Below are 27351 nucleotides of genomic sequence, written 5' to 3' on the forward strand. Positions count from 1 at the left end.
CTTCACTATTATTCTACAATGTAGAAAATAGTAAAAAAATTATGAAAAACCCTGGAATGAGTAGGCGTGTCCAAACTTTCGACTGGTACTGTATGTTATCAGCTGTATTTGGTGTAGTAAACTTGCATCCAGTATGGAACAGTCACATCTACTGCCGATACTGTATTTAGGAAAGGTACAAATGTTTGATAGCTTTACAAGTGGTGTAAGCTTACTTCCTCATCCACAGAATTGCCATTAAAATGACAATGGTGACAGTAAACCCAGAAATACTGATTAGAATGTAGAACATCCCGTTTAATCTGCCACCTCCTGAGAAAATACATATTCACCAGTTACATCAGAGCTTGAGAAACTGTCAACAGTAAGCTTTCCATCTCACATTACATATGATTACACGACTCACCTACAATAGGATCTGAGAATTTATTACCAAGATCATTTGTTATATTTGCATTCCTGATGAGGGATGTTTCTGTGTGATTACTTGTTGCATTCCGATATGACATTTTTCTGTTGAGTGTGTATGTTGCCTTCTTCTGAGGACTTAAGAGCAAAAATATGAAATGGTATGAAACAAATTACATTGAAAGGTTTCTAAAGTAGGCAAAGAGCTATGCCTTTTTTCAAAGTTAAACACATTTAAATTGTATGGAGAAAGAGAGAACACCTCGCCCACAGTGCCCAAGCTGGTAAGATATTCAAGCAACTTCTGTCCAAATTCATGTGAAATATTTTCTATTGCAACCACTGAGATGACCACTTACGTTCTTCACCTCACTTTATGTGGCTTCCTGTAGTCCCTCACTCACAGGAAGGAGCGGCTTTGTCATCAGTGTCACTATGTCTCGCTTGATCAATTAAGCTTTCAATTCATTCTATATTCATGTACTCGTATGAGTTTTTGGGTGACAACAGCAGTTGGTTAACATTTTACGACTGACCACTAACCATTTCAAATGAAACATGACCATATTGGACCCCAATATGATTAATGGTTATTAAGGGAAGTGTGTGTAAGATAGTGCTATGGGTGGGAGGCATTTTCATGCTGTGTTCTGATGCACAAAGCTTACTTTCTCTAACAGTAAAAAGGTTTGAGCATAGATTGACAAAGCCCTCAGTTCTAGGCTGTAAGGGAGGTGGAAGTGACATGGCCTCTTTGTGGTTTCCTTTGTTTTCAGAAATAGTACTAAAATGTATTTTCTCCCGACAGTTATTTGAGCTGTGATTATCGAAAGTATGTGGCCCAGAGAATATTTTGTCTAGCTTTACCTAGGCTGCTGGACATTGTTATTAAGTTATGACCAATATAAAAATGTACATTCCATCCAATTGCTCATGTTAACCATCCTAATAAGACTGTACATGAAAAGGGACACAAAAGCTGTGTATTTTATTGGCTGCCTGCTTTAATAGTTAGATAAACTAGTCACTCCATATACAAGACAGATCTTTACAGTTCATATTCCAATACATCCTTTTTCCAAAAGTATTTATGTACAGTACATGTTCATTTTTCAACAAGGGTCAGTGCAAAGTAAATTTAGACTAAACATTTTAGAAAAGTACATTAAATTAATAATAAATCAAAAGAAAACATTACAACTAAATAGACAAATAAAAAACATTCAGTAGTAATCACTGTATCAAGGTTTTCAGAGGGACAATACTGAAAATGACCACCGCAGCAGTTAGCTAAGGTTAAAAATGTAAAAAAATGAAAGACATCAGAATGCTTACCGTACTACCATCATACATCAGGTAGAGTGGGTGGGTTTCTGTGCAGATGTTATAATCAGTAATTGATTAACCAAATAAAAGCATACACCTCAACAAGCCTTTAAAGACAGAGCAGAAATGAGAGCTGTGGATTGTAACAGATATAGCTCAGGGCCTAAACAGTTAGATTTTTGTGTCTTCATATGATTAGATTCATTGAACTCCTTGTGACAATGTTTCACATAGTGCATGTCAACATAGCTACAATAAATACATGTTTTCCGAAGCGCCTAGGGGAAAAGCTACCTATTCACTTGTCGCATAACGGTAAGGTGCAACCACTCAAAACTGTAAGAAATGTCCCTCTGCCTAAATCAAATACATCATACCTATGGCATTCAGAAAGATACAACATTATCCACAACTTATGCTCTTTGAAGTTGTGATCTCATTACTTGCATAAAGAATTGTGTTAAATTGGGCACAATAATAAAGCATGACATGGCCTACTGGTAGTTACTATAATGAAAGTCAACTGTTGATGTGATAACATCACAATGTTGTAATGGCACAGACTGATATGTTGTTGGAATGGACCTGCACACAGAATGGGACAAGCAGACGCTACAGGAAGATTGTCTCAGATAGGTAAGGGGTCTGAGGCTTTGTTCTTAGCAGACCTGGCATAATGAACACCAAAGACAGAGATACATTGCAATGCAAATACATGAATGTAGTTCAGCAACACTGAATTTAATCCAGGCCTATCGGTCTGGAATCTGACTCCTTTACATTTGAGGACAACAAAAAAGGGTATTTTCTAAAGAGACATTTTAGAATTGTGACTATGGATTTGACTACTGTCCAAAGCAGGGTTTGATGAGGTAGTGAACACTTGCTTCTACTGCAATAATTTTTTGTAGATTTCAATGAGGGGGGGGGGGTGTTTCAGTTACATTTCACTAGATCAATTGTATTATAACATCTTTAACTACAGAGAATACCAATCAAATGTGTCTAGTGTCTACACATATTGCCACTGGCATTGGTTTACAAACAAACACACACACACACACTTGTCACATCTGGCCTAGGACCAGCACCATGGGCCTAAGCATGGTCACCCTCCGACAAGGTGTTGATGCTGAAACAAACCAATACACAGCCCTCCATTTTGTTTGACATCGCTAGCGCGAAATAACTTGAGTACCATTGCTTGAAAAAAAATGTCTATCCACTAAGAAGAGGTGGTGTAAAAATGGTTTGTGGTCCACTTCTAACCACCAGGGATGATTTCTAAGGTTCAGCTCATCTCAACCTGAGAGATTTCAGATTCAAATAGTAAGGTGGTTTTCTAGCACAAGCATGTCGATGGACCAGCAGCACATTGACACATCAACAGTTCATTACTGAAGAACACAGTACTTCTTATAATCAGACTCAAAGTCCTCGTCCATGCTAGTTGTGTCTGCCATCTTTTTGCCGTCAGTTTTGGGCATGAACAGAGAATAATCCACTCCCTGCTGCTCGTAGAACAGGATATAGGCAGAGTCTGCATCAATCTCCTCTGACCGCAACTCCTGAACACAGAAAACACAGGGCGGCTTGGTTTATACTTGTGAACTTCAAATAACTGAGTTATAGATGACAAATGGACAATGCATCACATTCCAGAGATTGTATTCCAAAAACAGCATTTCAAACTCATGACTTCACTTACTTTACAGCTACTGTCGTTGTAACAGTACCACTTTTCATTTGGGTTTTTGGCATATGTCACATAGTGGCCTCCTCCGAGGATCCCTGAATGGCACTGCAGACACAAAAGTGATTGGTGGTTAAGAGGATATTTCAGGTGGTAGATAGTCACTTTGCACTCCTGTGTCTTCAGGTTATAAAAGCAATATCCTTACAGAGAAAAACTAATATTTAATACTTACTGAAATTGCATACAAGTTGTACATTGGGTCCAAGCAGATTTTGTCTCTTTGGTCCTGGGAGGCCTCCAGATCTATGCTGTCCTCGGTGTAGCCATTGCTCTCCAGCTCAGACACAGACGTTGTGTTGTCACAGTCCCTGGCCGTGTCCTCTCCAGAGGTAGAGTCGCTGAGGCCCTCTCCCCTGCTCCCCATCCCCACCCCGCTGGCCTCGAGCTCCATGGGGCTCTCCCTGCCACTGTCCAGACTCTCTTTACTGAGGGATAGCTGGTACCTGCTTTCCAGGGGCAACACCCGTCCACGGCCCTGCCTCCTGCCCTCACTCTGTGGGCTGCAGTTGGGGCTGACATCTCTGCTGAGGGGAGTGCTGGCCATCCTCCCTGAGCACAGAGACTCTGAAAATAGAACATACATTCATAGATGAACACCAGCCTCTAAAGGAATAAGTGGGATGTGACAGCTACATCTGAAACCCCAGTCAAGACTCTTTACAAACCTTTCCCATTGTTGAGAGTCAGGGTGGGGTTACAGACAGTGTCTCCACCCCCAGATTTTGGTACTCCTCCCTCTGTGTCGTGTAGCTCCTCCCCTAGCCCGTCCCTCCAGCTCTGTTGGCTTTGGTCTGCATCTCTCGGGGTCAGGAAAGCACTGGGATCAAATGTCTCCCTGGGAAACCTTACAATCTTCTGTGATTTGATCCACCGCCCATTCATAAACTGGAAACGTTTTAAATGAATAATCTGTAATTCAAATGGACAGAATATAAGCGTTTTAGAGTGGGTGATGTCCTGTGCAGTCTTGTAATTCAGACATGGCATTCAAACTGTTGGATTGGGGGTTTCTTTCTTTCTCTTTGCATAGGTTTCAACTGTTGCCAATAGACACTAAGATGAATAGGGAGAGGACTGGGGAGTTAATGCAGATGGAATGAGCTGTATATCTGACCAGGATGGGCGGCAGCCTCCACAGGTCAAGTTTCTTGGTGGCCAGGCGGTGGGTCTTGCACTTGGAGCAGTAGTAGAGCTCATCCTCTCCCAGCTCTTCCTCACTGGTAAAGGCCTGCAGACAGCTGTCCAGACTGATGGGCTCTGCCTGGGCCCTGCGACTCTGTTCCACACTGGGGTGCTCCTCCACGATCTACAGGACACACACATTACTTAGTCTATGTCGTTTTTCCATTAGATACGGAATAAATTAGGCATGTGCATCTTTCCTTTTCAGGACGGTTCGATGCATGGGCTCCCAATACAGAAACGATGCATTTTAGTTTGAAACAATTCGGTTTGATTAGAGCAACGAATCGATGCGATACACTAACATTTGTTGCATAAACACATTCACATTCATTAAAATCTGCTGCTGATGGGCCTCTCTGAGCTGACGTCTGTCTGTCTCTGTGTGTGTGTCTCTGTGTGTGTATATATATAAATGTATGTGTCTATGGCAATGGTATTTAATGTTGGGGTTGCGATCGGTGGAATTGCCATTGGGTCGGCAAATTAAAAAAAAAATTTGGGGGTGGGGGGAGGGACAAAAATTAAAAGTACAGGTTATTTTATGGGACAATATACAAACGTTAGTGAGAAAGATCATTTGAAAAATGTAATTTTATAGTAAATGTATGTATTGGTTCTCTTAAAATGAACTGAAGGTTATTTGTTGTTGTGAAAATAAAAACAATTATACAGATTTTAAGGTTGTGCCAGAAAAGAATGTGTTCCCCGCTGAAAAAGTTTGAATACAGCTGGTCTATGGTGTATATAGGCACCTGACCTGAGCCGTAAGGGAAACTGGGCATCTGCTACCCCACTATCAGTTACGGGGAGCAATGCTTATTGTTCCCCCCCACTTATGATCTGAAATCAGCATCAACCACTAATTAAGGTCATTTTTGCAGAATAAAAGTGTTATAGAGCTAGTAATGTATCAATATTTATCTTACATTTTCTATGACATAACCAATTAATATATAGTACAACTTTGGATTTCACCTCTATCTCATAATCGAATGGTTTAGACTGTTTGGAAGTTGACAGACTCGGAGTGAACTTCTCTTCTCCCGCTTCGACCATGCGGGTAGCAAAAGTGATTGCTGTCCTCGTTATGAAATTATCAACTTTACCCTGAATATCTAAAAATGACAATACATTTATTTTTATTCAACCTTTATTTAACTAGGCAAGCCAGTTAAGAACAAATTGTTATTTACAATGACGGCCTACCCCGGCCAAACCTGGGCCAATTGTGCGCCACCCTATGGGACTCCCAATACATACTGATTGCTTCAAGCAAAACTACTGCTGATGGTGAACCTGAACAACTGAAATAAAATCTAATGTAAGTCCCGATCAGCATGTAGCCTTCCTATAGCCAGATGAGCATAGTCTCCCTGGCAGTAGCTTAGGCTACTTTTACTCCGGGAAAAACAATTTTCAACAGCGCATTTGATAAGAATAACCTAGCAAATTACATTGGTTGTCGCTCAACTAATAAAGCCTAATATTGCACAAGCCATTTTACAAACATATAAATGCTGAAGGTGACACGCAGATGTGCCAGATCAGGAATAGGTCTTCCTCTTGTTGGTCTACGAGTGAAGCTGGGCACAGTGCGCATTTTGACTAGCCTACAGTTATTGCCTGGGGTTGTTCTGCATGCAAAATGACTTGTAGATCAATGACTTAACACAGTTACATGCTTAGTTCAATACTGAAGGAGAGAGGACGCATCAGTTGTCACAAAAGATTGGGTATTTTCAGAAGGTAAGAAAAAGAAAATGTTATTTGACCTGTGATTCGTAACATTTGAATAGATTTTCTGACCGATGCATGCTACATTGGATCAGTTTATGGTCCTGCGGACCGATGCACTCATATCTTAAACATTTGGACTGGGGACCGACGCATATTGGTGAATCAGGTAGCCTAGTGGTTAGAGCGTTGGACTAGTAACCGGAAGGTTGCAAGATCAAATCCCCGAGCTGACAAGGTAAAAATCTGTCATTCTGCCCCTAGGCCGTCATTGAAAATAAGAATTTGTCCTTAACTGACTTGCCTAGTTAAATAAAGGTAAACATAAAAAAAGAAAATCATTACATCCCTAGAATATATATATTGATATGACCTCTAGGGTCCCACTGCTGTGTTTATCCCCAGCCTCATGTCTCTCTTACCCTCTCCTGAGAGGTCTGGTAACGGAGGTGTAGAGCAGTGGGGTCCCAGTCCACAGCCATGAAGGCATTCCCCACAGCAGCCCTGTCATCGTTACACTCCACTGTGCAGCCTCTGCAGAACCTGTGGGGGACACCAACAGAGGGTATCAATTAACACCTTCTCCATCTTCAACCATATTGTGATATGTTGTACTGTGAGGGCAGACAATTACCTGTACCACGGACACCAGGCGCAGGAGTTGCCATCTCTCTGCACCACGCGTAGGGTGAAGGGATACTGGTAGCCCATGCTGTCATCACTGTGTGTTCACAACAAACAAAAACACACAGCATCACACACCTGTGCCATTAAGATAAAACTGCATTGCAAAGCCACCTGGGTCTGGAGAGACTGACCAGTCCTGGGCGTGGTTGCTGGCCTCCTGAGGGGGTAAGGGACTGGCCAAGCGGGACACCTGGGTCCAAACAGCGTCATACAGGTCCCTGGTCCTGGTGTGGACTGTACACGGCACGATCAACGGCATCCCAAACAGACTGGGTCGGTTTTTCTGACTGGACAGGAAGTATAACTCTGCCCGCATCTACAAAACAAACAAAAACAACAGTTTAGAAGTGAGCATTATATAGACTTTGACTAATCTTGATGCACTGATAATCTTGTCTCCATCTTTAGCCCATCCTGCAGTTCTCACCATCTTCCTATGGATGGCGATGATGTACCCAGCGAAGGGGCTGTCCAGAGGGGGCATCACATGGCCGTTGGGGAGACCATTGGCAAGGCTGCCCTCTGTGACACAGGGCACTACAGTGCTGGGCATGCCCTTGGGGATCATTCCTAGTTTCAGAGAGTTACTCTCAGTTACCTTGGCAGCATTCCCATTCGCTAGCGCTGGAGCTTCTGGAGATGACATGAAGAACAAACAGCTTGAAAAGTTGACAGCTACTGTGATGGTCATTTAGCTTTGTTTTATTGTTCAGTGTCAAAGTATCTACCTTTCCATCTGTTATCTAAAACCTTTGCATTTCTTGAAATTCTAAAACGTTCTTGGTTGCTACTTTGCATTCTAAATCCCTTTCATCACTTCTCAATGATTGCTTTTAAAAAGAGCCTTATATAACAAAGGCTATGATTGAATAACTTTTCGAAAAAGTGTCTTTGAAAAGAGAAGAAACCACTGATAAACAGAAGAACCAAATCGGTATACCATCACCATCTGTTTGCGTGGGGGAGGACACCACAGACGTGGATACGCCTGACACCGGGATCTCAAACGCACATAGAAAGCCGCTCACCGCCCGACGCACTTTCTGGTTGTCCAGTGGAAAATTCTAAAAATTGGGTAGACAGACATTCACTAGTCTATGTGCATATGAACAGAGTGATGGTTGGATGGACAGTGATGAGGACAGATGATGGCTGGTGATGGCTCTACCTTGATGTTAGAGGCATGGACTTCAGCCAGGAGGATCTGCTCAGGGTTAAGGCAGCAGAGTTCACTCAGGAGTCTCTTCAGGCCTGTGTACTTCTCATCCGCATTGAGCCGGAGCCCATACCGCACTGGGCATGACCCATCCAGCTTAATGACTAGACAGAGGAAACAAAGAGAAAAGTGTTGCAGAGGCATGGGATCCAATATACTTTCTCTCACAAGAAAACAGGAACAAAAGGAGCTTTCTATTCAAAACCACACTGTTATTGTAAAGCTCTGAGGCTTGCACAGGAAAGGGTGGACAGGCGACAGACTTGCTGAGACAAATATCTCCAATATGATGGTAATCTATGATGTTTCGGGAAATATTTTCTGGATGTTGAACTGTAGTCATGTATACACTGCATTATAAGGCTCACCTATGATCTCTAAGTGCATGGAGTTATCCATGGGTAGGGGGAGAGAGAGGAAGTTGAAGGGGTCGAAGCGTGCACTGACATGGCCACAGGTCTTGCACTTGACCTGTGACCTGAGCTGGCCATGGAACAGATCCACCACGATGGAGCGGTTCCTCCTCAAGTGATTCTCCCACGCCTGGGGGAACACAACACCACATCCTCACACCAGACAACTTCTAGCAGTTCAAGATGGCACAGAAAGCTAATATTACACCCACAAATTTACACTCTACAGTTACACAAGGTAATTCACCCATTGCTCCACTATGAAAATAAGAAAAGTGTCTATGAACTCTGACCTCAGAAGCCACCTCCCAGTCTGGCCGCCCGTCGCTGTCCTTCAGCTCTACATAGGGTTTCTCGTGAACGCGGTTCAGGTCCTCGTGAAGGCCGTCCAGCAGGAATGCCAGCAGCTCCTGGGAGTCCTGCTGCTGGAAGCCATTGAAGCGCGGGGCGTACTTCGCTATCGTCCACTGACGGAAGAGACAGGGGAGAGACAAGAACAGAAGGGAAAAAGACAACCATTTGACTGTTTTTTTTAGGTTTAAAGACTGTACTTTTTAGGTTGGTAAACTCTAGTGTTATTGGGGGGGGGGGGGGGGTCAGTTGAAGCCTTGTTTGTGGACGTACTCTGAGTTTCAGAGGGGCCAAGTTCTTTTGTGTTCCGCTCCACAACTCCTGTACCAGATCGCCATAGCATTTGGCCATGTGACCGCGCATCCCAATGGGATTGGTCCTGTTATGAAGAGAAACAGTAAAAATAAAAAATTAACTTTCACACTCATCTCTGCTTGCTGTGAGTTTATTTAACCAACATTTTGCCCAAAGTATATGATAAGCATGTATAATAAAAATACATAATTTTATAATAAGAATGCATTCGTGTAAATCTAAGATAATGCACACATACCTGTTGAGCTCATAGAGGTGGTTTCCTGAGGTGAAGTAGTCTGTGAGAGGCTTAGTGTTGCTCACACACTGGATACTGGAGTTCATGAAGCACGTGTTGCCAAGGTTGCTCAGTCCAGTCGCACCTTTCTCAGTAGGGACTGTGAACAGGAGGAGGCAACAGTCTGAAGAGGCTATTTAACCATCAAAAGCTTCTACAACAGTCAGTACGACCCCTTTAATGTTGAGTGAAAGCAAAACGAGTATTGTCTGACAGGCTTATCTATAATATATCAAAGTACTTATCAGCTCAGTTTGTGTTAAATTCTTAATAGATTCATTCCATGTCAATTCAGCAAGCCATGACACCCACCATCACAGACTATTCTGAAATTGTTTCTAAAGTTAGAAACAGATTTTTATTTGTATTTTCATTTAACTAGGCAAGTCAGTTAAGAACAAATTGTTATTTACAATGACGGCGTACCCCGGCCAAACCCGGACGACGCTGGGCCAATTGTGCGCCGCCCTATGGGACTCCCAATCACGGCCGGTTGTGATACAGCCTGGAATCGAACCAAGGTCTGTAGTGACGCCTCTAGCACTGAGATGCAGTGCCTAAGACCGCTGCAACACTCGGGAGCTAAGATTAGCATTCCTGCAACATTATTTTTGTTAACATATAATTTCATCTCTGAGAAATTGATTGCACCTAAATTGGCCATTTTAAATGTATAGGATATACATAATATATTCAATTAATATAGTACCCAACAACACATTTTCTGGTGTCTTGTGTTTATTAAATGGATCACAAAATGTTCTTTGCAATTTTGGGTAGAAAATCAATAGCTTTTGCTCATGGTGAAAATAAATCATTAAGCCAGTGAAAGCAATTCAGTTTGTCCTTCTCGTAGCAACCAAATGCTTCAACCCAATTCTCTTTGAATAGTCCAACAAATGGAAGTTCTCTGAGGGCTATCCCTATGTTGCTTGTAGGTGGCTGTTGATCATTGTATTGAATTCCTCATGTCTTACTCATTGTTAGGAAGAATTATGGTCCAAAATCAGATGTTCGGTATATGAATACTATAAATTAAAAATGGCCAATTTGGGTGCAATCAATTAGCTTAATTTCTCAGAGATCAAATTATATTTCAACAAAATAATGTTTCAGGAATGCTAATCTTATCCTTTTCCAACTATAGAAATTGAGATGGTGGGGGTCAAAATCCTCTTTCTTGTGCTTTTTGAGGTGGACTGACCCAATAACGATTACACAATAATAGTACAATTGGTGTAGCTGTATGCAGTAATGGTCTTACCATTGTGTCTGTTCATCCTGTTGTTGTTAGCGATGAAGGACATCTCCTCAGGCCAGCTCATGTCCTTGCTCCTTACTAATGAACACAAAGAAATCTTCATCTACTCATCCTGACAATACATGATGAATCCATTTAACACAGAGATTCATTATGATACATACCTTCTATAACCATGTACTGCTCATCTGGGATCTTCAACCCCTCCAGGGAATGGTCTTCATCATCAAGAAGGGTCAGATAATTCTGTGGAATACATTGTTTTGAAAGATATCGGAGATTGAACTGTAAAAATATGAATAAAATGTGGAGTGCATTTGTGTGTGTATCGGAGCTTGAGTGTTCACTGTGCGTGTGTAGTGTATGTTGATGATGGGTCAACCTTCTGTGTCCCCACCTCATTGTTAAAGAGCCACAGGCGCATGTCTTCCTCCTTGATGCGGAGTCTCTGGGCCAGGTACTCATGGATGTCTTTGATGGTGCCCACCCTACTAAAACAGCCCGTGTAGACCAGCACACGTTTTAAGGGGGCACTAGGAGAGGGGACATTACCTGGGGATGGACCGGGAGACACCATTGATTACTGTTCATAGATGGAAAACTAAACGCTTGTGGTAGCTCATTTCCAGAATATTTTGCTGTGGCCAAAGGCTCTGCCATTCATTGAGGCCCAACTTGAGATCATGAATGACGTCAGTGGATTGTGCACATCTTAGGATATTGCCCTGAGTGTCACAGAAAAAAAGGGTGTATGCATAGTGAGCACCCACTTCCCCACACAGAAGTGATCTCACATGACTGAGATTAATGTGACCCGGTGCTGCCACCAGTCTTGTGACGTCTACGTAAAGGACACACAAAAAAAAAGATGTATTGGTTGTGTGGAGAGAGAATAGAGAGCTGATCTCACAAGCTGCACACGCGGGAACTATTATTCAATAGGACAAACTATTCTAGAATTAAAGAAATGCAAAAATAGTACAACTTTTTGAAATGAGTTGAATGTAGAGTATGATCTAATCAGACACGCTTCAGACAAACAGTCTGACTGTCAGATAATCAGATTACAACATGTATGTAAAAATAGACACAGTGTGGCACTGACCCTGCCACACTCTTGGAGCAGAAAGTCACTAGGCCGTTGTGCTACTCTTGTCCCTCCTTTGGAGAGGTGCTGGAGACACATGCAGGGAGCTCTTACCCATATTGACCCAGACGTTGTTCTGGGGGGTGCGGGCGGGGGGCTGCTGCTGCCTCAGGAAGAGCAGGTGTCGGGGGAACAGCTCTAACTCAGCACAGTCTGTCTTGGTGTTTCTGATCACCTGGGAATGCCCACAGGAGAAGAGGAGAGGGGACAGGAATGTGAGGTTAACACAATATCAGGATTAATAACAGTAAATGGAAAATCCACAAGTTAAACTGTACATACCGGCCTGGGGAGACTCAGGTTGGCTCCGTACCAATGGTAGAGTGCCCTCCACACCGGCTCTGGCACAACCTCAAAGTCCCTGCTTAGAATCAGGGATGGGGAGCGCCTCAGTAGGCCCCCCTCCATGGTCAATGTGGGAGCCTGGGTGAACAGTTCAAGAGGGACAGGTTTAAAACTGAAACAATATGGCAATGTCAGTTTGAGGAATAAGAACATACTTCCAGTGTTGTTGGTGGTGGTGGTGTCTACCATACCTTTAAGGGCTCCGACATGACCAGGGGCTGGTTGTCGATGGCCCCAGGTCTTAGAACCGCCATGTTCACATCAGCTCCCAGGAAGCACTGGTTGTCTGCATCTGGGGTCTCATGCTGCCGGGCAAAGCAAATATCCGTAGGAGTCGAGCCCAGGGGTAGAAGACCTAAAGAGAGCAAATTAATTGTTTTCAGTGACATTCAATGGAAGACTCACTCTCAGGTATGCAATAGTTAACTAAATGGAATATTTCCTTAAGCTATACTAGTATCCAACTGTTTTGCTAAATGCAATGCTGAGAATTCTTAGCCACTCACTGCCACTGGTTGTCTCAGAGGCCTCTGATGCACTGGAGATGTTGTCTGAGAACTTCTCCTCTGGGGAGCTGTGGGAGCTGGCCATGCTCTCCCCCTCTGGGCCCTGCTCTGCCCTGGCCTGCGTCTGGGCCCCTACACCACTCCTCCCAGTGCCAAACACTGACGGCTGTTCCACCACGATATGCGTGTTGTCCTGGACGAGGCGCCAACAACCACAACAGCAAAGAAATTATACTGTAGAGTGGGCACATTATGAGAAACAGATGATCATGGTGTCAAGCAGCGAAAAAGCCTTGCTTACATATTTGACATAGTCCCTCCACTGCTGCCACCACGGCACTGCTATGAGGAACCAGTAGTCTCCTGGCTGGAGGCCGTGTCTGCTCTCTCTCTCCAACCAGCCCCTGCAGACACAAGTCAATGAGTTTGTGAGTGGTAGATTGATTGATGAGGGGCATGTGTATGACAGCAGGAGAGGACAATGACATGGTGACACACACACCTGATTATCTTTCCCTCCTCTTCACACGAGGCAGGCCGCAGCCCCAGGACAATATGGCACACCTAGGGACCAACAGGAGAGCAGAAGACTGGTGATCCAGCAGAAATGCACACACAGCACATAATAATGACCAAAGTAGAAACACAATGGCTGGCTCTTACCTGAAACAACAGGTTGAGGAACTCATTGGCAAGTGCACTCATCACACTCCATATTTGGTAATCCTCCAGGGTCAAATGCCCTTTCTTAAAAACAAAACAAAATTCCAGTTTCAACATCTTCTGACAAAATTGAAGAAATATGTAAGAATTCAAAGCAATGCAGGCAGTAAGGTAATACCTTAGTGGTGTCATGCTCCTTCAGGATGTCTTCCACAATGGCATGGACATTACTGTGCGTTTCCTAAGGGGACAGAGGCAGTGTAAGGTAAGAACTCAGTAGTTATGGGACAGGTTAAAACAAACAAACTACAAACACTACAACAGTTATCATTTTCTACATTATGTCCATCATATGTCCAGTATGGCCAAATGTTACTTACAGGTAGAGGGTCTGTGCGATTGTCTTTCCACACCTCCAGTAATGCCCCAACCATTTCTGTGATTTCCTCCCGAGACAGAAGCCCATCGTGGTCAACATCAAACACTTTGAAACAGACTGGGGAGAAGAAACAAGGCGAAAGTCCCACATTGAAACTGTCAATAGGCAGGTTTCCATTAACCCAGGTTTATTCGACAAAAGCAATGTCGTAAACAAAATCCTTACGCCATATGTAATGGAACTGACCGATATGAGAAATTTCAACATTTTTAGAAGTTCGATTTTGTCAAACTTTATTTGCGACAAATGATGAAAACTGTGTTTTTAGAATAAATTACGATTGCTGAATAATTTAAGGTATGCGGGACACATAATTTAAATCACACAACTATAAAACGCCGCTCCACAATTAATTCTAATGCCTACTGCTTGCAACATCTATAAAAATTATGTTTCATTGCAGGACAAGGATTGTCCTGACTTTCAATAATGCCTGAATTCCTTCGCCTTGCTTTTCTTGTTGGCTGAATTATTTCAGATCTACAGGAATGCAAGTGTCACCATGTTACGGACCGTGGCTATATGTTGTCACGTGGGAATTATTACAATATGGCAAATACTCATCAATTAGCGCATTCTATCCATGCTGGCTTTCGCAGGCTACCTGAGACATACAGACAGGTGGGAGGGTATACAGGCAGGCAGTCAACAATTTATTAATGCGCAATTTGCCTAAATGGGTAATGGAAACACTTAATTTTTATTCAATACTGTAGTTTTTTGAGAAACAAAGTTTTTATTTTAGGTGTGACTAGGGCTGTGGCAGTCATTAAATTTTGTCAGCTGGTGATTGTCAAGCAAATAACTGCCGGTCTCACGGTAATTGACAATTAATTAGCATAAACACGTTTAGCATGTCCTGACTTCTAAGCATAACCAACAAGACACTGATGCGGACCTTTGTCACATCTACATTTTAAAAAGTCTAATAAATCCATTTAATATAGCCTCCACCATCATAGTCTATTTCAGAAGAACAGAATAGCATATACTTTGCGTTGTCCTTATGTTAGGCCTTGATAAAACTATGCCATATGGCTGTAGGCAACACTAGTTCATTTAGCAGGCAATATTTGCTTAGAATTCCATGGCATAATTAAAATATATATATATTTGACAGTATGAAGAATACAATTGAACATAGCTTAATAAAATAAAGGATATTTCATAGGAAGTGCATGTGGCTATTCTGTGTTGAGCAGTTAAAGAAACTGGTCCTCCTATATGCTTAATTTAGAGTTATTTATGCAACTTTAGTTATTATACAAATGTTGGGCTATATGTTTTGATGTTTAATACATTGTAAGGCTACATGATGGGACTAATGATGATTTGAAAAAAGTTCTACGCTGCACACACTTCAGTCTCTCATTCACAATTTGACAAGCACTTGATAATATTCTCTCCAGGCCTCGAATGTCCCGGCAGCATCCCCCTTGTGTGGCCTTCATGCCCCTTAAAAAAATCCAATCATTGTACAGCCATTGTGCCCTTGGGCTGAGTATAATAGGCTAATTATAATTCCCTTCTGCCGACTGCCGTGCTCTGAAGCACCACTCAGTCACATGGCTCTCTCAGATGTAGCCAATGCCATCACGTGATTGTGTCCTTCTGACAGGAATTTTACCTAAGAAGTAGGCTACAAATGAATGAAGACAGACACATCTGGGACGCAACTGTGTCGCATATTGAAGATGTTAGAACTGTTCACTACTTTTCATCAGCCAATAATATGAGTAGCCCTAACGGATAGCAAAAGCACAAGCCTATGTCAATCTGCTATCCCCCAAAGTACAAAAGCTGACCTATTCTATTGGTCAACTTGTCCTTCTGTGCAATAAATAAATATTCCAAACATATCTCTGCGACAGTAGTGGGATGCGACAGCTCCCCAAATTAATACAACCACTAGTATCAAAAAACAATGAGGCTGACCGTTTAGCTTAAAATGTTGATCAACTATTAGGCTATTCCTTCACATAAGCACAGCAATGCGCACACCCGCAGTAGGCTATAAGCATGAATGTAAACAAGTGATGGCAAATGCGATTATTCATGTAATGCTTTATTATAACAGGGCATTTTTATGGTGAAAATTATCTTGCCCAAACTTGAATCTCACAAGCATTTGGAAAGTATTCAGACCCCTTGACTTTTTCTACATTTTGTTACGCTACAGCCTTATTCTAAAACTGATTCAATATTATTTTTCCTCAGCAATCTACACACAATACTCCATAATGACAAAGCGAAAACAGGTTTTTAGAAATTGTTGCAAATGTATTAAAAAGAAACATAAATACCTAATTTACATAAGTGTTCAGACCCTTTGCTATGAGACCTGAAATTGAGCTCAGGTGCATCCTGTTTTCATTGATTATCCTTGAGATGTTTTTACAACTTGATTGGAGTCCACCTGTGGTAAATTCACTTGATTGGACATGATTTGGAAAGTCACACACCTGTCTAGGTAAGGTCCCACAGTTGACAGTGCATTTCTAAGCAAAAAAAAACATACCATGAGGTCGAAGGAGACGTCCGTAGAGCTCCGAAACAGGATTGTGTCAAGGCACAGATCTGGAGAATGGTACCAAAACATTTCTGCTGCATTGAAGGTCCCCAAGAACACAGTGGCCTCCATCATTCTTAAACGGAAGAACCAAGACTCATCTGCCTAGAGCTGGCCGCTCAGCCAAACTGAGCAATCGGGGGAGAAGGGCCTTGGTCAGGACCAAGAACCTGATGGTCACTCTGACAGAGCTCCAGAGTTCCTCTGTGGAGATGGGAGAACCATCCAGATGGACAACCATCTCTGCAGCACTCCACCAATCAGACCTTTATAGTACAGTGGCCAGACGGAAGCCACTTCTCAGTAAAAAGCACATAACAGCCTGCTTGGAGTTTGCTAAAAGGCACCTAAAGACTCTCAGACCATGAGAAACAAGATTCTCTGGTCTGATGAAACCAAGATTGAACTCTTTGGCCTTAATGCCAAGCGTCACGTCTGGAGGAAACCTGGCACAATCCCTACGGTGAAGCATGGTGGTGCCAGTATCATGCTGTGGGGATGTTTTTCAGCGGCAGGGACTGGGAGACTAGTCAGGATCGAGGGGAAGATGAACAGAGCAAAGTACAGAGAGATCTTTGATGAAAACCTACTCCAAAGTGCTCAGGACCTCAGAAGGTTCACCTTCTAACAGGACAACAACCCTAAGCACACAGCCAAGACAACGCAGGAGTGGCTTTGGGACAAGTCTCTGAATGTCCTTGAGTGGCCCAGCCAGAGCCCGGACTTGAATCCGATCGAACCTCTCTGGAAAGACCTGAATATAGCTGTGCAGCGACACTCCCCAGCCAAACTGACAGAACTTGAGAGGAAGAAACTCCCCAAATGCATATGTGCCAAGCATGTGGCGTCATACCCAAGACTAGAGGCTGTAATCGTTCCCAAATGTGTTTCAACAAAGTACTGAGCAAAGGGTCTGAATACTTATGTAAATGTCATATTTTCTAAAAAACAGTTTTTGCTTTGTCATTATGAGGTATTGTGTGTAGATTGGTGAGGATAAAATACAATTTAATCAATTTTAGAATAAGGCTGTAACATAACAAAATGTGGAAAAAGTCAGAGGGTCTGAATACATTCCGAATGCACTGTATGCCAGTTAGGCTCTACACCGGTTATAAAGCAGATTAATGTGGTTCATTTTAAAGATGTTATTTGGCCTCTTTAGCTGTGATACAAACCTTCTCAAAACATATAGGCCTATAGGTTAGGATACATGAGGTGTGGGACTATGATTTGAAAAAGTCGCAAAAAAAAGATATGCACTGTTTCTTGCACAAGCTGGGCATCAATCACAAGTGATGGGTGACAATATTAGCCTATCAAACTATTCTTAATTTAATGTTGTCTTTACATATATTAATTTTCATGCCAGCAGGTAGGCTCTACTCCTGCTGTAGCGAAGCAATGTGCTTAATAGTTGAGAAATAAATATAGTAGGTCTAGCCTATAGAAATATGATGGGATCCTCTGTTTTCTCACGCAATTGCATAGCCTATAGAAATGTTGCCCAACATGAGCTCATAGGCACTCATGAAGTGTTTGATTAAACAGCCATCACTAACATTGAGTGGCTGCTGCCAACATACTGACTCAAATGTAGCCATTTTAATAATGTAATAAATGTATTACTAGCCACTTTAAACAATGCCACTTTATATAATGTTTACATACCCTACATTACTCATCTCATATGTATATACTGTACTCTATACCATCTACTGCATCTTGCCTATGCCGTTCGGCCATCACTCATTCATATATTTTTATGTACATATTCTTATTCATTCCTTTACACTTGTGTGTATAAGGTAGTTGTTGTGAAATTGTTAGGTTAGATTACTTGTTAGATATTACTGCATGTTCAGAACTAGAAGTACAAGCATTTCGCTACACTCGCATTAACATCTGCTAACCATGTGTATGTGACAAATAAAATTGATTTGATTTTCGATTACATTTGCGCGAGTGATTACAGGAACAATAGAGTGCTGAGTACCAGGCAGTTAGCAAGTTTAGTAGGCTACTAATGACCATCGGCAGCATCAGAGCTTGGAGAAGCCTAATTACGTGACTACCGGTGTCCCCATAAGTCACATCACCATAACAGCCCTAGGTGTGACGTCACTACGTCCAGCTGTTTCGAATCGACACAAGATAGTGTAATAGAAACGCACTGTAGCAGGCAATTCTCGTATCTATTTTCTAACTGTAAAAAAAAACACTGGACAAGTTAATAGAAACATAGCTAACGTAATGAAGAAATGACAAACAGCTTAATGCTTGTGTATCCACTTACACTTCTGTCTCTCTGCCAAAGGCCCTCTGCAGCAAGCAGATAGGCCACACGAGATTTCCTTGAAATCTATGTGATTGTCCCTGTTTTCATCAAAGGCATGAAACAAACCTGGACACAAAGAGAAACGTTGAAGATGGAAGTAGTAACGACTGCCTTCAAAATAAGTATCCAATAAATCAATCCTATGTATGCTCTTACCTTCACTTAGGGATGCATGAATAGGGGGAGAAACTAACGGGACAAAGGTTTCCAGGTCAAATCGGCCGGTCCGAGACTGAGCTTTCAGCAGCCAGTATCTCTTCTCCAGGTCAATGATATCCGATTCCTCTACTGCAAGAGAAAAATCAATAAGTGGCATGACAAAACTAGTGATCATATCGGACCCTTAGCCTAGGCTATTGTTTAGTATATCTCCCAAAGGATCAGGATGAGCGTCACTCACAGTGTGTTACTCCAGCCAAGGTCTGGTAGAAGGTGGGTGTGTCACTATCGTCTGTCAGTGTGACACACACTCCACTGGACAGGAGCCAGCGGGAGAAGGTGAAAGCATCCTTGTTCTGCAGGAGCCAGCTCTTAAATTTCTCATAATTTACCTTCTCACCCTGAGAAAATAACAAAAGGTGCAATTATCTTTCTGTGTTTAGTAGCATTAGCAGCCCTGTGCTCTTGGTTAAACAGGTAAGAAAGCCTAGGGGTGCTAAGTCCTGTCAGCAGTTTACAATTAGATAAGGCATGAGGATAGATTAGGATGTGGCATTATTGTAGTGAACAGATGTTGCAGATAAAAATAGACCTGGTAACAGAACAAAAATGTAGCCTAATAAGTAACGGGCCACTGAATGGTAATAACAGATTTGCACCCACCCTGGAGGTCATATGTGAAAACATGGCTGTCAAAAGTTGTTTAAAACAGTAAAGTACATATTCAATCAACTAAGGCATACGAGCGGACCTCTGAGAAACACTTCCTGAGAGAAAGTGGGATCTCTCCATCCATGGTCTGCAGCATGCCTTCCATGTCCTCTCGCGTTGCATGATTGCCCGAATCGCTGGCAAACAGACTGAAAATGTCTGAAGGAGAGCCACAAAAGAAGCTTAGCCTGTTATGCAACTCAGTCACGTGATATTTACAAAGGGATGAATCACAGAAGATATTTTTAAGAAAATAAATTGCATTCCACTCTAAAAACAAAGTGTGAAGATGGTCCATTTGTTTAAACTTAGTTTAAATATTATTCTAACAGAGATCCTATTAAATTATTTATATTATTCTATGATTATTCTTGAAATTACATGGTCAACACAAACATCTGTAGTGGTTTCATAAGTCTGCCTTACAACACTCACATTTAGCTTTTTCCTCATCACGTCCTCTAGTCAAGAGAACCAGCCCAACAATGAGGTTGTTGAAGTGCAGGCCTTTAGGGGTCCCGCCGAATGAGCTGTATATCACCTAGAGACAGGGGAAGGGAGCTGGGTTGAGTTCAGGTAAACATGTCAACTCATTCATGCCCAGTCCTGACCTACTTTCTTTGACAGGTTGTTGTTTTTTGGAGAGTGAGCGCTGTTGTAGAAATCTATTTTCTTTTTAACATTTTCTCCATTGCAAATGCAAAAGGTGAAGATTAATTAGAGCTTTAAAAAGGAGAATGTAGTTTTTTCACAACCAAAATGCAATTATTTTATGTAAATGGCATGTTATAGAAGGGTACAGACACTTCTTTTGCAGCTTCCCTTGTTTGAGAAACTTACTCCAACCAGCGATTCACTTCCTCATCCTTGTTGTGCAGTACAGGGGTTCAGAAAAAAAACATGAACAAAGGCTCCAAAAACACCCAAATATGTCCTTTTAGAAACGAAAAAGCTCTCAGTATAGTGATGCAGGTCTTTAGATGTTGCACACGTGAAAGAGTCATTCAGAATTTTATCTGCAACGTTATAGTCAATGTTGTTGTGACAAGAGCAATACCTCGCCATCTATCCTAACAGTAGACTACACGGATAATGTTAGATAGGGGAAACAGCTCGATGTGCACAAAATGGAATAAAATGATACGGATAAAGTTCGGATTGACCATTTCCATGTGTACAACATCTAAAGACCTGTGTCACTATACTGAGAGCGTTTCAGTTTTTAAAAGGATGTATTTGTGTGTCTTTGGAGCATTTGTTTTTTGAGCCCCCATACTGCACAACGAGAATTTGGAATTGAATTACTGGTTGGGGTAAGTTTCTCAAAAACAAGGGAAATTGCAACAACAAAATGTGTCTGGACCCTTCTATAACATACCATTTACATAAAAAAAAAACCTGTTAGTCACTTGGGTAACCAAAATTTGACTACTGATTAGACATACACTGAGTGTACAAAACATTAAGAACACCTGCTCTTTGCATAACAGACTGACAAGGTGAATCCAGGTGAAAACTATGATCCCTTATTGATGTCACATTAAATCCACTTAAATAAGTACAGATGAAGGGGAGGATATAGGGTAAAGGATTTTTAAGCCTTAAGACAATTGAGACATGGATTGTGTATGTGTGCCATTCAGAGCCTGATTTAAGTGCCTTTGAAGGGGGTCTGTAAATAGGTGCCAGGTGCACTGGTTTGTTTCAAGAACTGCAACGATGCTGGAGTTTTCCTGGTCAACAGTTTCCCATGTGTATCAAGAATGGTCCACCACCCAAAGGACATGCAGCCAACTTGACACCTGTGGGAAGCATTGGAGTCAACATGGGCCAGCATCCCTGTGGAACGCTTGACACCTTGTAGAGTCCATGCCCCGATGAAATGAAGCTGTTCTGAGGGCAAAAGTTATGCTCGACATAATTTCACTGTCAAGCATAAGTGAAATTATGAAGAAAAAGGGCGAATCCCAATCATCACATGCTCTGACTTGCAGGACCACATTCCAAAAGCTGTTAGGAAGAGTAAAGCCCGTTTGCTGCTAATGTGAACTAACATCGGAAGAGCACAATAGGCTACAATCCCTCCCATCAGACTGGGGCCATCTATCGGTTGAAATAGGCTCACCTCAGCAACCCTGGGTGGTACGACGTCTCCCAGCACCTCCCTGAGGAAGCACTGCTGGCTCATATAACAGGACAGGCCACTGGTCCTGCGGAAGGCATCCTTCAGACGCTGGAGCTCCACATCAGTGACTGGGAGGGATAGAGAAACCGTAAGTGTTTAGACATTTTTATCGCTTTTCTGTAAATGAAACACGGACTATGGTTATGGCAGAGCATCAAACCATGGTCACCAATACAAGCAAAGGCTATCTGCTTAACTCCTTTACCCCAACCCACAACCACCATGGCTGTTAAATTGTATTACAATAGCAACCATCATAACTAAAATCAGGGCCTAAAACAAACAGATTTTTCATCAGCCAAAATATTTTTGGGGACATAATTACACACAACCCCACCCAAAAAAAGATGAGCATGCTTTGTAATGTTTCTTACACAATAAATGTATTACTAGTAAAAAGTGATGTGGTATATTGATATATTTTATTTCATTTTTTGAGAGGTTCCCATGGCAACAAGGGCAGGTCACTCAAGCCCTCAGTGACAGTGTGCCTATTATATAAACAATCTGACTAGGGGTGGCAGGTAGCCTAGTGGTTAGAGCGTTTCGGCCAGTAACCGAAAGGTTTTTAGATCACATCCCCAAGCTGACAAGATAAAAATCTGCCTTTCTGCCACTGAACAAGGAGTAGGTCGTCACTGTAAATAACAATTTCATAACTTACTTGCCTAGTAAGGTTAAATAAAATAGTAGCCGGTGCGTCTTCGCTAGCACTTGAAGCAAACATTGAAAAACAATCTTTCTTGTGAACAAAACAAAGGTAAATAACCAAGAAACACATTAACAAAGTCTCACTTTAGTACTTGAGTAAATTAGACCCACTTTTATGCATGTGCACAGCGCTTCTAAAAATGAACCTTCAGCCCATCAATCAGTGCGCACAGCTCCCCAGCCAGGCAGTGTTGCTGCACGTTGCACAAGGTGGGATATATATCATAGGATTAGCATTTGTGTGAGATTTGCTACCAGCTACGAAACAAAATGACAAACACTTTGAAAACAGCTACTGCTGCATTAATTTAGCTATAAAATGTGCTCATACTTGACTTATTGACTGCAGGTGAAGCCCTGACCACCCGTCAACGTGGCTGGTGAAATAGACATCTGACCCATCAATGCCAAAATCTACTCGCATTTGGCAGGTGTTAATTTTAGGCACAGTAACTTATCAATAATTGTAGGAAGATGCATCTCTGCGACCCAAAGGAAATGGCAAAATTACTAATAACCGATGGTTATGGACGAAGACTGTCATGAAAATAACATAACCGTAAAAAAATATATACATACACACAGTACGAGTCAAAGGTTTACACACGTACTCATTCAAGGGTTTTTATTTGTACTATTTTCCAAATTGTAAAATAATAGTAAAGGCATCAAAACTATGAAATAACACTTGAAGGAGTTCCAACATATGCTGAGCACTTGTTGGCTGCTTTTCCTTCACTCTGTGGGCCCAACTCATCCCAAACCCTCTCAATTGGGTTGAGGTCATGTGATTGAGGAGGCCAGGTCATCTGATGCAACACTCCATCGCTCTCCTTCTTGGTCAAATAGCCCTTACACAGCCTGGAGGTGTGTTGGGTCATTGTCCTGTTGAAAAACAAATCATAGTCCCACTAAGCGCAAACCAGATGGGATGGCGTATCGATGCAGAATGCTGTGGTAGTCATGCTGGTTAAGTGTGCCTTGAATTCTAAATAAGTTAGACAGTGGCACCAGGAAGGCACACCCACACCATCACACCTCCTCCATGCTTCACGGTGGGAACCACACATGCGGAGATCATCCTTTCACCTACTCATCGTCTCACAAAGACACGGCGGTTGGAACCAAAAATCTCAAATTTGGACTCATCAGACCAAAGGACATATTTCCACCAGTCTAATGTCCATTGCACGTGTTTCTTGGCCCAAGCAAGTCTCTTCTTATTATTGGTGTCCTTTAATCGTGGGTTTCTTTGCAGCAATTCGACCATGAAGGCCTGAGTCACACAGTCTCCCCTGAACAGTTGATGTTTACATGTTGACATGTATCTGTTATTTGAATTCTGTGAGCATTTATTTGGGCTGCAATTTCTGAGGCTCTGCAGCAGAGGTAACTCTGGGTCTTCCTTTCCTGTGGTGAGAGACAGTTTCATCATAGCGCTTGATGGTTTTTGCGACTGCACTTGAAGAAACCTTCAAAGTCCTTGAAATTTTCCAGATTGACTGACCTTCATGTCTTATAGTAATGATGGACAGTTTTTTCTCTTTGCTTATTTGTACTGTTCTTGCCATAATATGGACTTGGTCTTTCACCAAATAGGGCTATCTTCTGTATACCACCCCGACCTTGTCACAACACCACTGATTGACTCTAACACAATAAGAAGGAAAGAAATTCCAAAAATTAACTTAACAAGGTATACCTGTAAATTGAAATGCATTCTAGAAAACTACCGCATGAAGCTAGTTGAGAGAATACCAAGAGTGTGCAACGCTGTCATCAAGGCAAAGGGGGTCTCCTTTGAAGAATCTGTGTTATTTCAGAATTTTGATGTCTTCACTATTATTCTACAATGTAGAAAATAGTATAAATAAAGAAAAACCCTGGAATGAGTAGGTGTCCAGACTTTTGACTGGTACTGTATATATATTTTTTTGTTATTTAACTAGGCAAGTCATTTAAAAACAAATTCCTATTTACAATGACAGCCTACTGGGGAACAGTGGGTTAACTGCCTTGTTAATCTAAATAAATTTGTCTGTATGTATTTTTAGATGTAGGCCTACTATAAATGCGTATTGTTGATGCTTCACCATATTTATTGCAAAAAGAAGTACATAACTTGAAGCTACATATTATTTGACAGAGGTAATGAACTTTCCATTGATCAGCACAGCAATTGATAAAACAGAACCATGTTTGAAAGAAACATAAGTGATTCTGAGCTTAATTCAATATTGCCGAGGTAAGCTAACAGTTACAGAAATCAGGAATGCAGACAGGCTCTATCTATCTGAGCTACTGTGTCCAACACACCACCACTTTCTGTTATGATGGGCAACTACTGACCAAAAAAAGGATGTTATTATGATTACATGTTTTGCTAAAATAAAGGTTTAAGGAAATACAGGCTGGCACCACATTACTACAAGAAAAAACAGCTCAATCAAGCCTGATGGTATTGTAAGTATAAAACCAAAGCTTGCATTCATTTAATTTTAAAAGTATGAAAAAGTAGCGTAACGGGATAATGTCATACTGTGGTGTGTGAAGAATCCAATACTTTACCTTGTATGCAGTACAAATCACATTATTGTGGAAGCACCTCCTCTAAGAGTTCGAATTAGGCTGTTTGAGAAGGTTTGAATTCTAAGCAACCTGCCTACTCATACGTAATTTGAAGCACAATACCAACATAGCTATTGTAGTAGGTCAAAGCAGTGTGCTGGAAAACATGGGTGGAATAGACATTGTGGTGCTCATGTGAATTTCCTTTCTTTTTCATCTTCAGACCAATGCCTATTCTTACTTAAAACTTTTTTTTTTATCATCATGAATACGATAAAATTAAACATTGGCACAGCACCAGACAGACAATGTCAACGATACAATACTGTCAGACACACACATACACCATCATCGTCAGTTTAGCTACTACTAGTTAGCTCTGTCAGCTCTAACTACCGATAGGGCTCTAGAGTGGCGCCTCGGTCTAAGGCATGCATCTCAGTGCTAGAGGCATCACTACAGACCCTGGTTTGATCCTGGGTTGTATCACAACTGATTGGGAGTCCCATAGGGCGGCGCACAATTGACCCAGTGTCGTCCGGGGTAGGGTTTGGCAGGGGTAGGCCATCATTGTAAATAAGAATTATTTCTTAACTGACTAAATACAAATAAAAACATTTAAAAGATGGCCTTACAGGTCCCTGATTGCACAGTTGCTGTTCCAGCTTTAGGCTAGGCCTGAATATCATAACATACCATACCATGAATATGATAAATTGAAAACTTAAGAGCACCATAAAGACACAGGGTTTGTTGATAAATTCACTCTGGCTATCTATGCACTCTACACACACGTACATTGTAATATTGTTGCATGGTGGTATTATAGATATGTAGTGGTGTAATTATGTTATATGATGTACTGTTTTATATGTAAGTGCCTTGGACCCCAGGAAGAGTCGGGGATCCCTAATAAATACAAATATTCCGATTTAAAAGCACTTTTGTCCGAGTGTGCCAGAGCGCAGAATAACAGACTTAATAATTAACGCCCAACACCAGTTGAATATGACTCTTGCCAGTAAACGTATGCAAAAAAACGTTATTAAATTGACCATGTATCGCAGTGCTAGCTGTGCCACTAGAGATTCTGGGTTCGAGTCCAGGCTCTGTCGTAGCCGGCCGCGACCGGGAGACCCAATTGGCCCAGTACCATCGGTTTGGTTGCGTTTCTGGGGACGCACGGCTCTCGACCTTCGCCTCTCCCGAGTCCATACTGGAGTTGCAGCGACGAGACAAGACTTTAACTACCAATTGGATACCACGAAATTGGAGAGAAAACGGGTAAAATTGACAATGTCAACAAACAGCTAGCGTTAGCCTCTCAGTGCAGCTGCTACTTGGTGGTGTCATTCATGCACTTCTAGATGACAGGGCACTGACAGTTACTGTAGATTGCTAACTACTAGTAGCTCTAGGCCTTATTTTCCGGTCGTTGGCCTCTCCCCAATACCTATGTCATCATCAACCCATCCTGATCCCGAAGGCAGTACTGTAACGTACATTTTTAGGGTACAAAAAAAAAGAATAGTATATAAACTAGCTAACCGCAGTACTGCGTCTTATTACCGTTAATGCTAGCCTGGAGCTAGCAGTACTAGCTACCCATTTGAATTAAACCTTAGTCCACTAACGTTAGCTAGTTAATTGCCTGCCCTAACGTTAGCTAGCTAGTAAGGTTAGCAACGTATTACCCATCCAACAGAGCTAGCCTAAGCTAAGTTAGCCTGCTAGCTAATGAATCTAACGCTAATGTTGACAGCTAGCTAGCCAAGGTTAGCAAATTGTCAATTATGTTTACCTCTGTTGATAGCCTCATCATACGAAAGGAAACCTATCCTTGACTCTTTGGCTCCCATGTTTTCCTCATTTCATAGCAGCAGCCTTACAAATATAAAAGGCAGCTAGCAACTGCTTTGTTCGTTTAACTAGCTTGTACACTGCGGTCAAAACTATCTAATAATGTCTAGCTAGCCTTGCGTATACCGAAGCTTTGCCGATGCCTCTTCGACTAAGTCACGTGATCATCTGTCAAGGCCAATAGTATCCAGCTGCAGCCCCGCAGCAGGCAGTGACTATTG

The 27351-nt window shown here is 41.9% G+C and overlaps 1 protein-coding gene across 1 annotated transcript; it reads right to left on the bottom strand.

Moving 5' to 3' along the window:
- Positions 1 to 1367: 1367 nt before the first annotated feature.
- Positions 1368 to 27351, bottom strand: LOC106603267 (ubiquitin carboxyl-terminal hydrolase 32). The gene is made up of 34 exons (XM_014196685.2): positions 27072 to 27351; positions 21932 to 22059; positions 20242 to 20347; positions 19847 to 19965; positions 19337 to 19496; positions 19093 to 19224; positions 18895 to 19002; positions 13971 to 14086; positions 13769 to 13831; positions 13591 to 13674; positions 13430 to 13491; positions 13229 to 13331; positions 12928 to 13120; positions 12613 to 12776; positions 12359 to 12499; positions 12131 to 12251; positions 11327 to 11481; positions 11094 to 11175; positions 10933 to 11007; positions 9630 to 9768; positions 9350 to 9455; positions 9019 to 9192; positions 8681 to 8855; positions 8265 to 8416; positions 8037 to 8160; positions 7524 to 7729; positions 7228 to 7412; positions 7044 to 7130; positions 6832 to 6952; positions 4605 to 4796; positions 4156 to 4399; positions 3663 to 4054; positions 3443 to 3535; positions 1368 to 3302 (listed from the first exon to the last, which is right to left on the bottom strand). The coding sequence occupies exons 1-34, from the start codon at positions 27127 to 27129 to the stop codon at positions 3129 to 3131; spliced, it is 4734 nt and encodes a 1577-aa protein (XP_014052160.1). The 5' UTR covers positions 27130 to 27351; the 3' UTR covers positions 1368 to 3128.

The sequence above is a fragment of the Salmo salar genome, chromosome ssa04 (assembly GCF_905237065.1).
Source record: "Salmo salar chromosome ssa04, Ssal_v3.1, whole genome shotgun sequence".
Taxonomy (NCBI): Eukaryota; Metazoa; Chordata; class Actinopteri; order Salmoniformes; family Salmonidae; genus Salmo; species Salmo salar.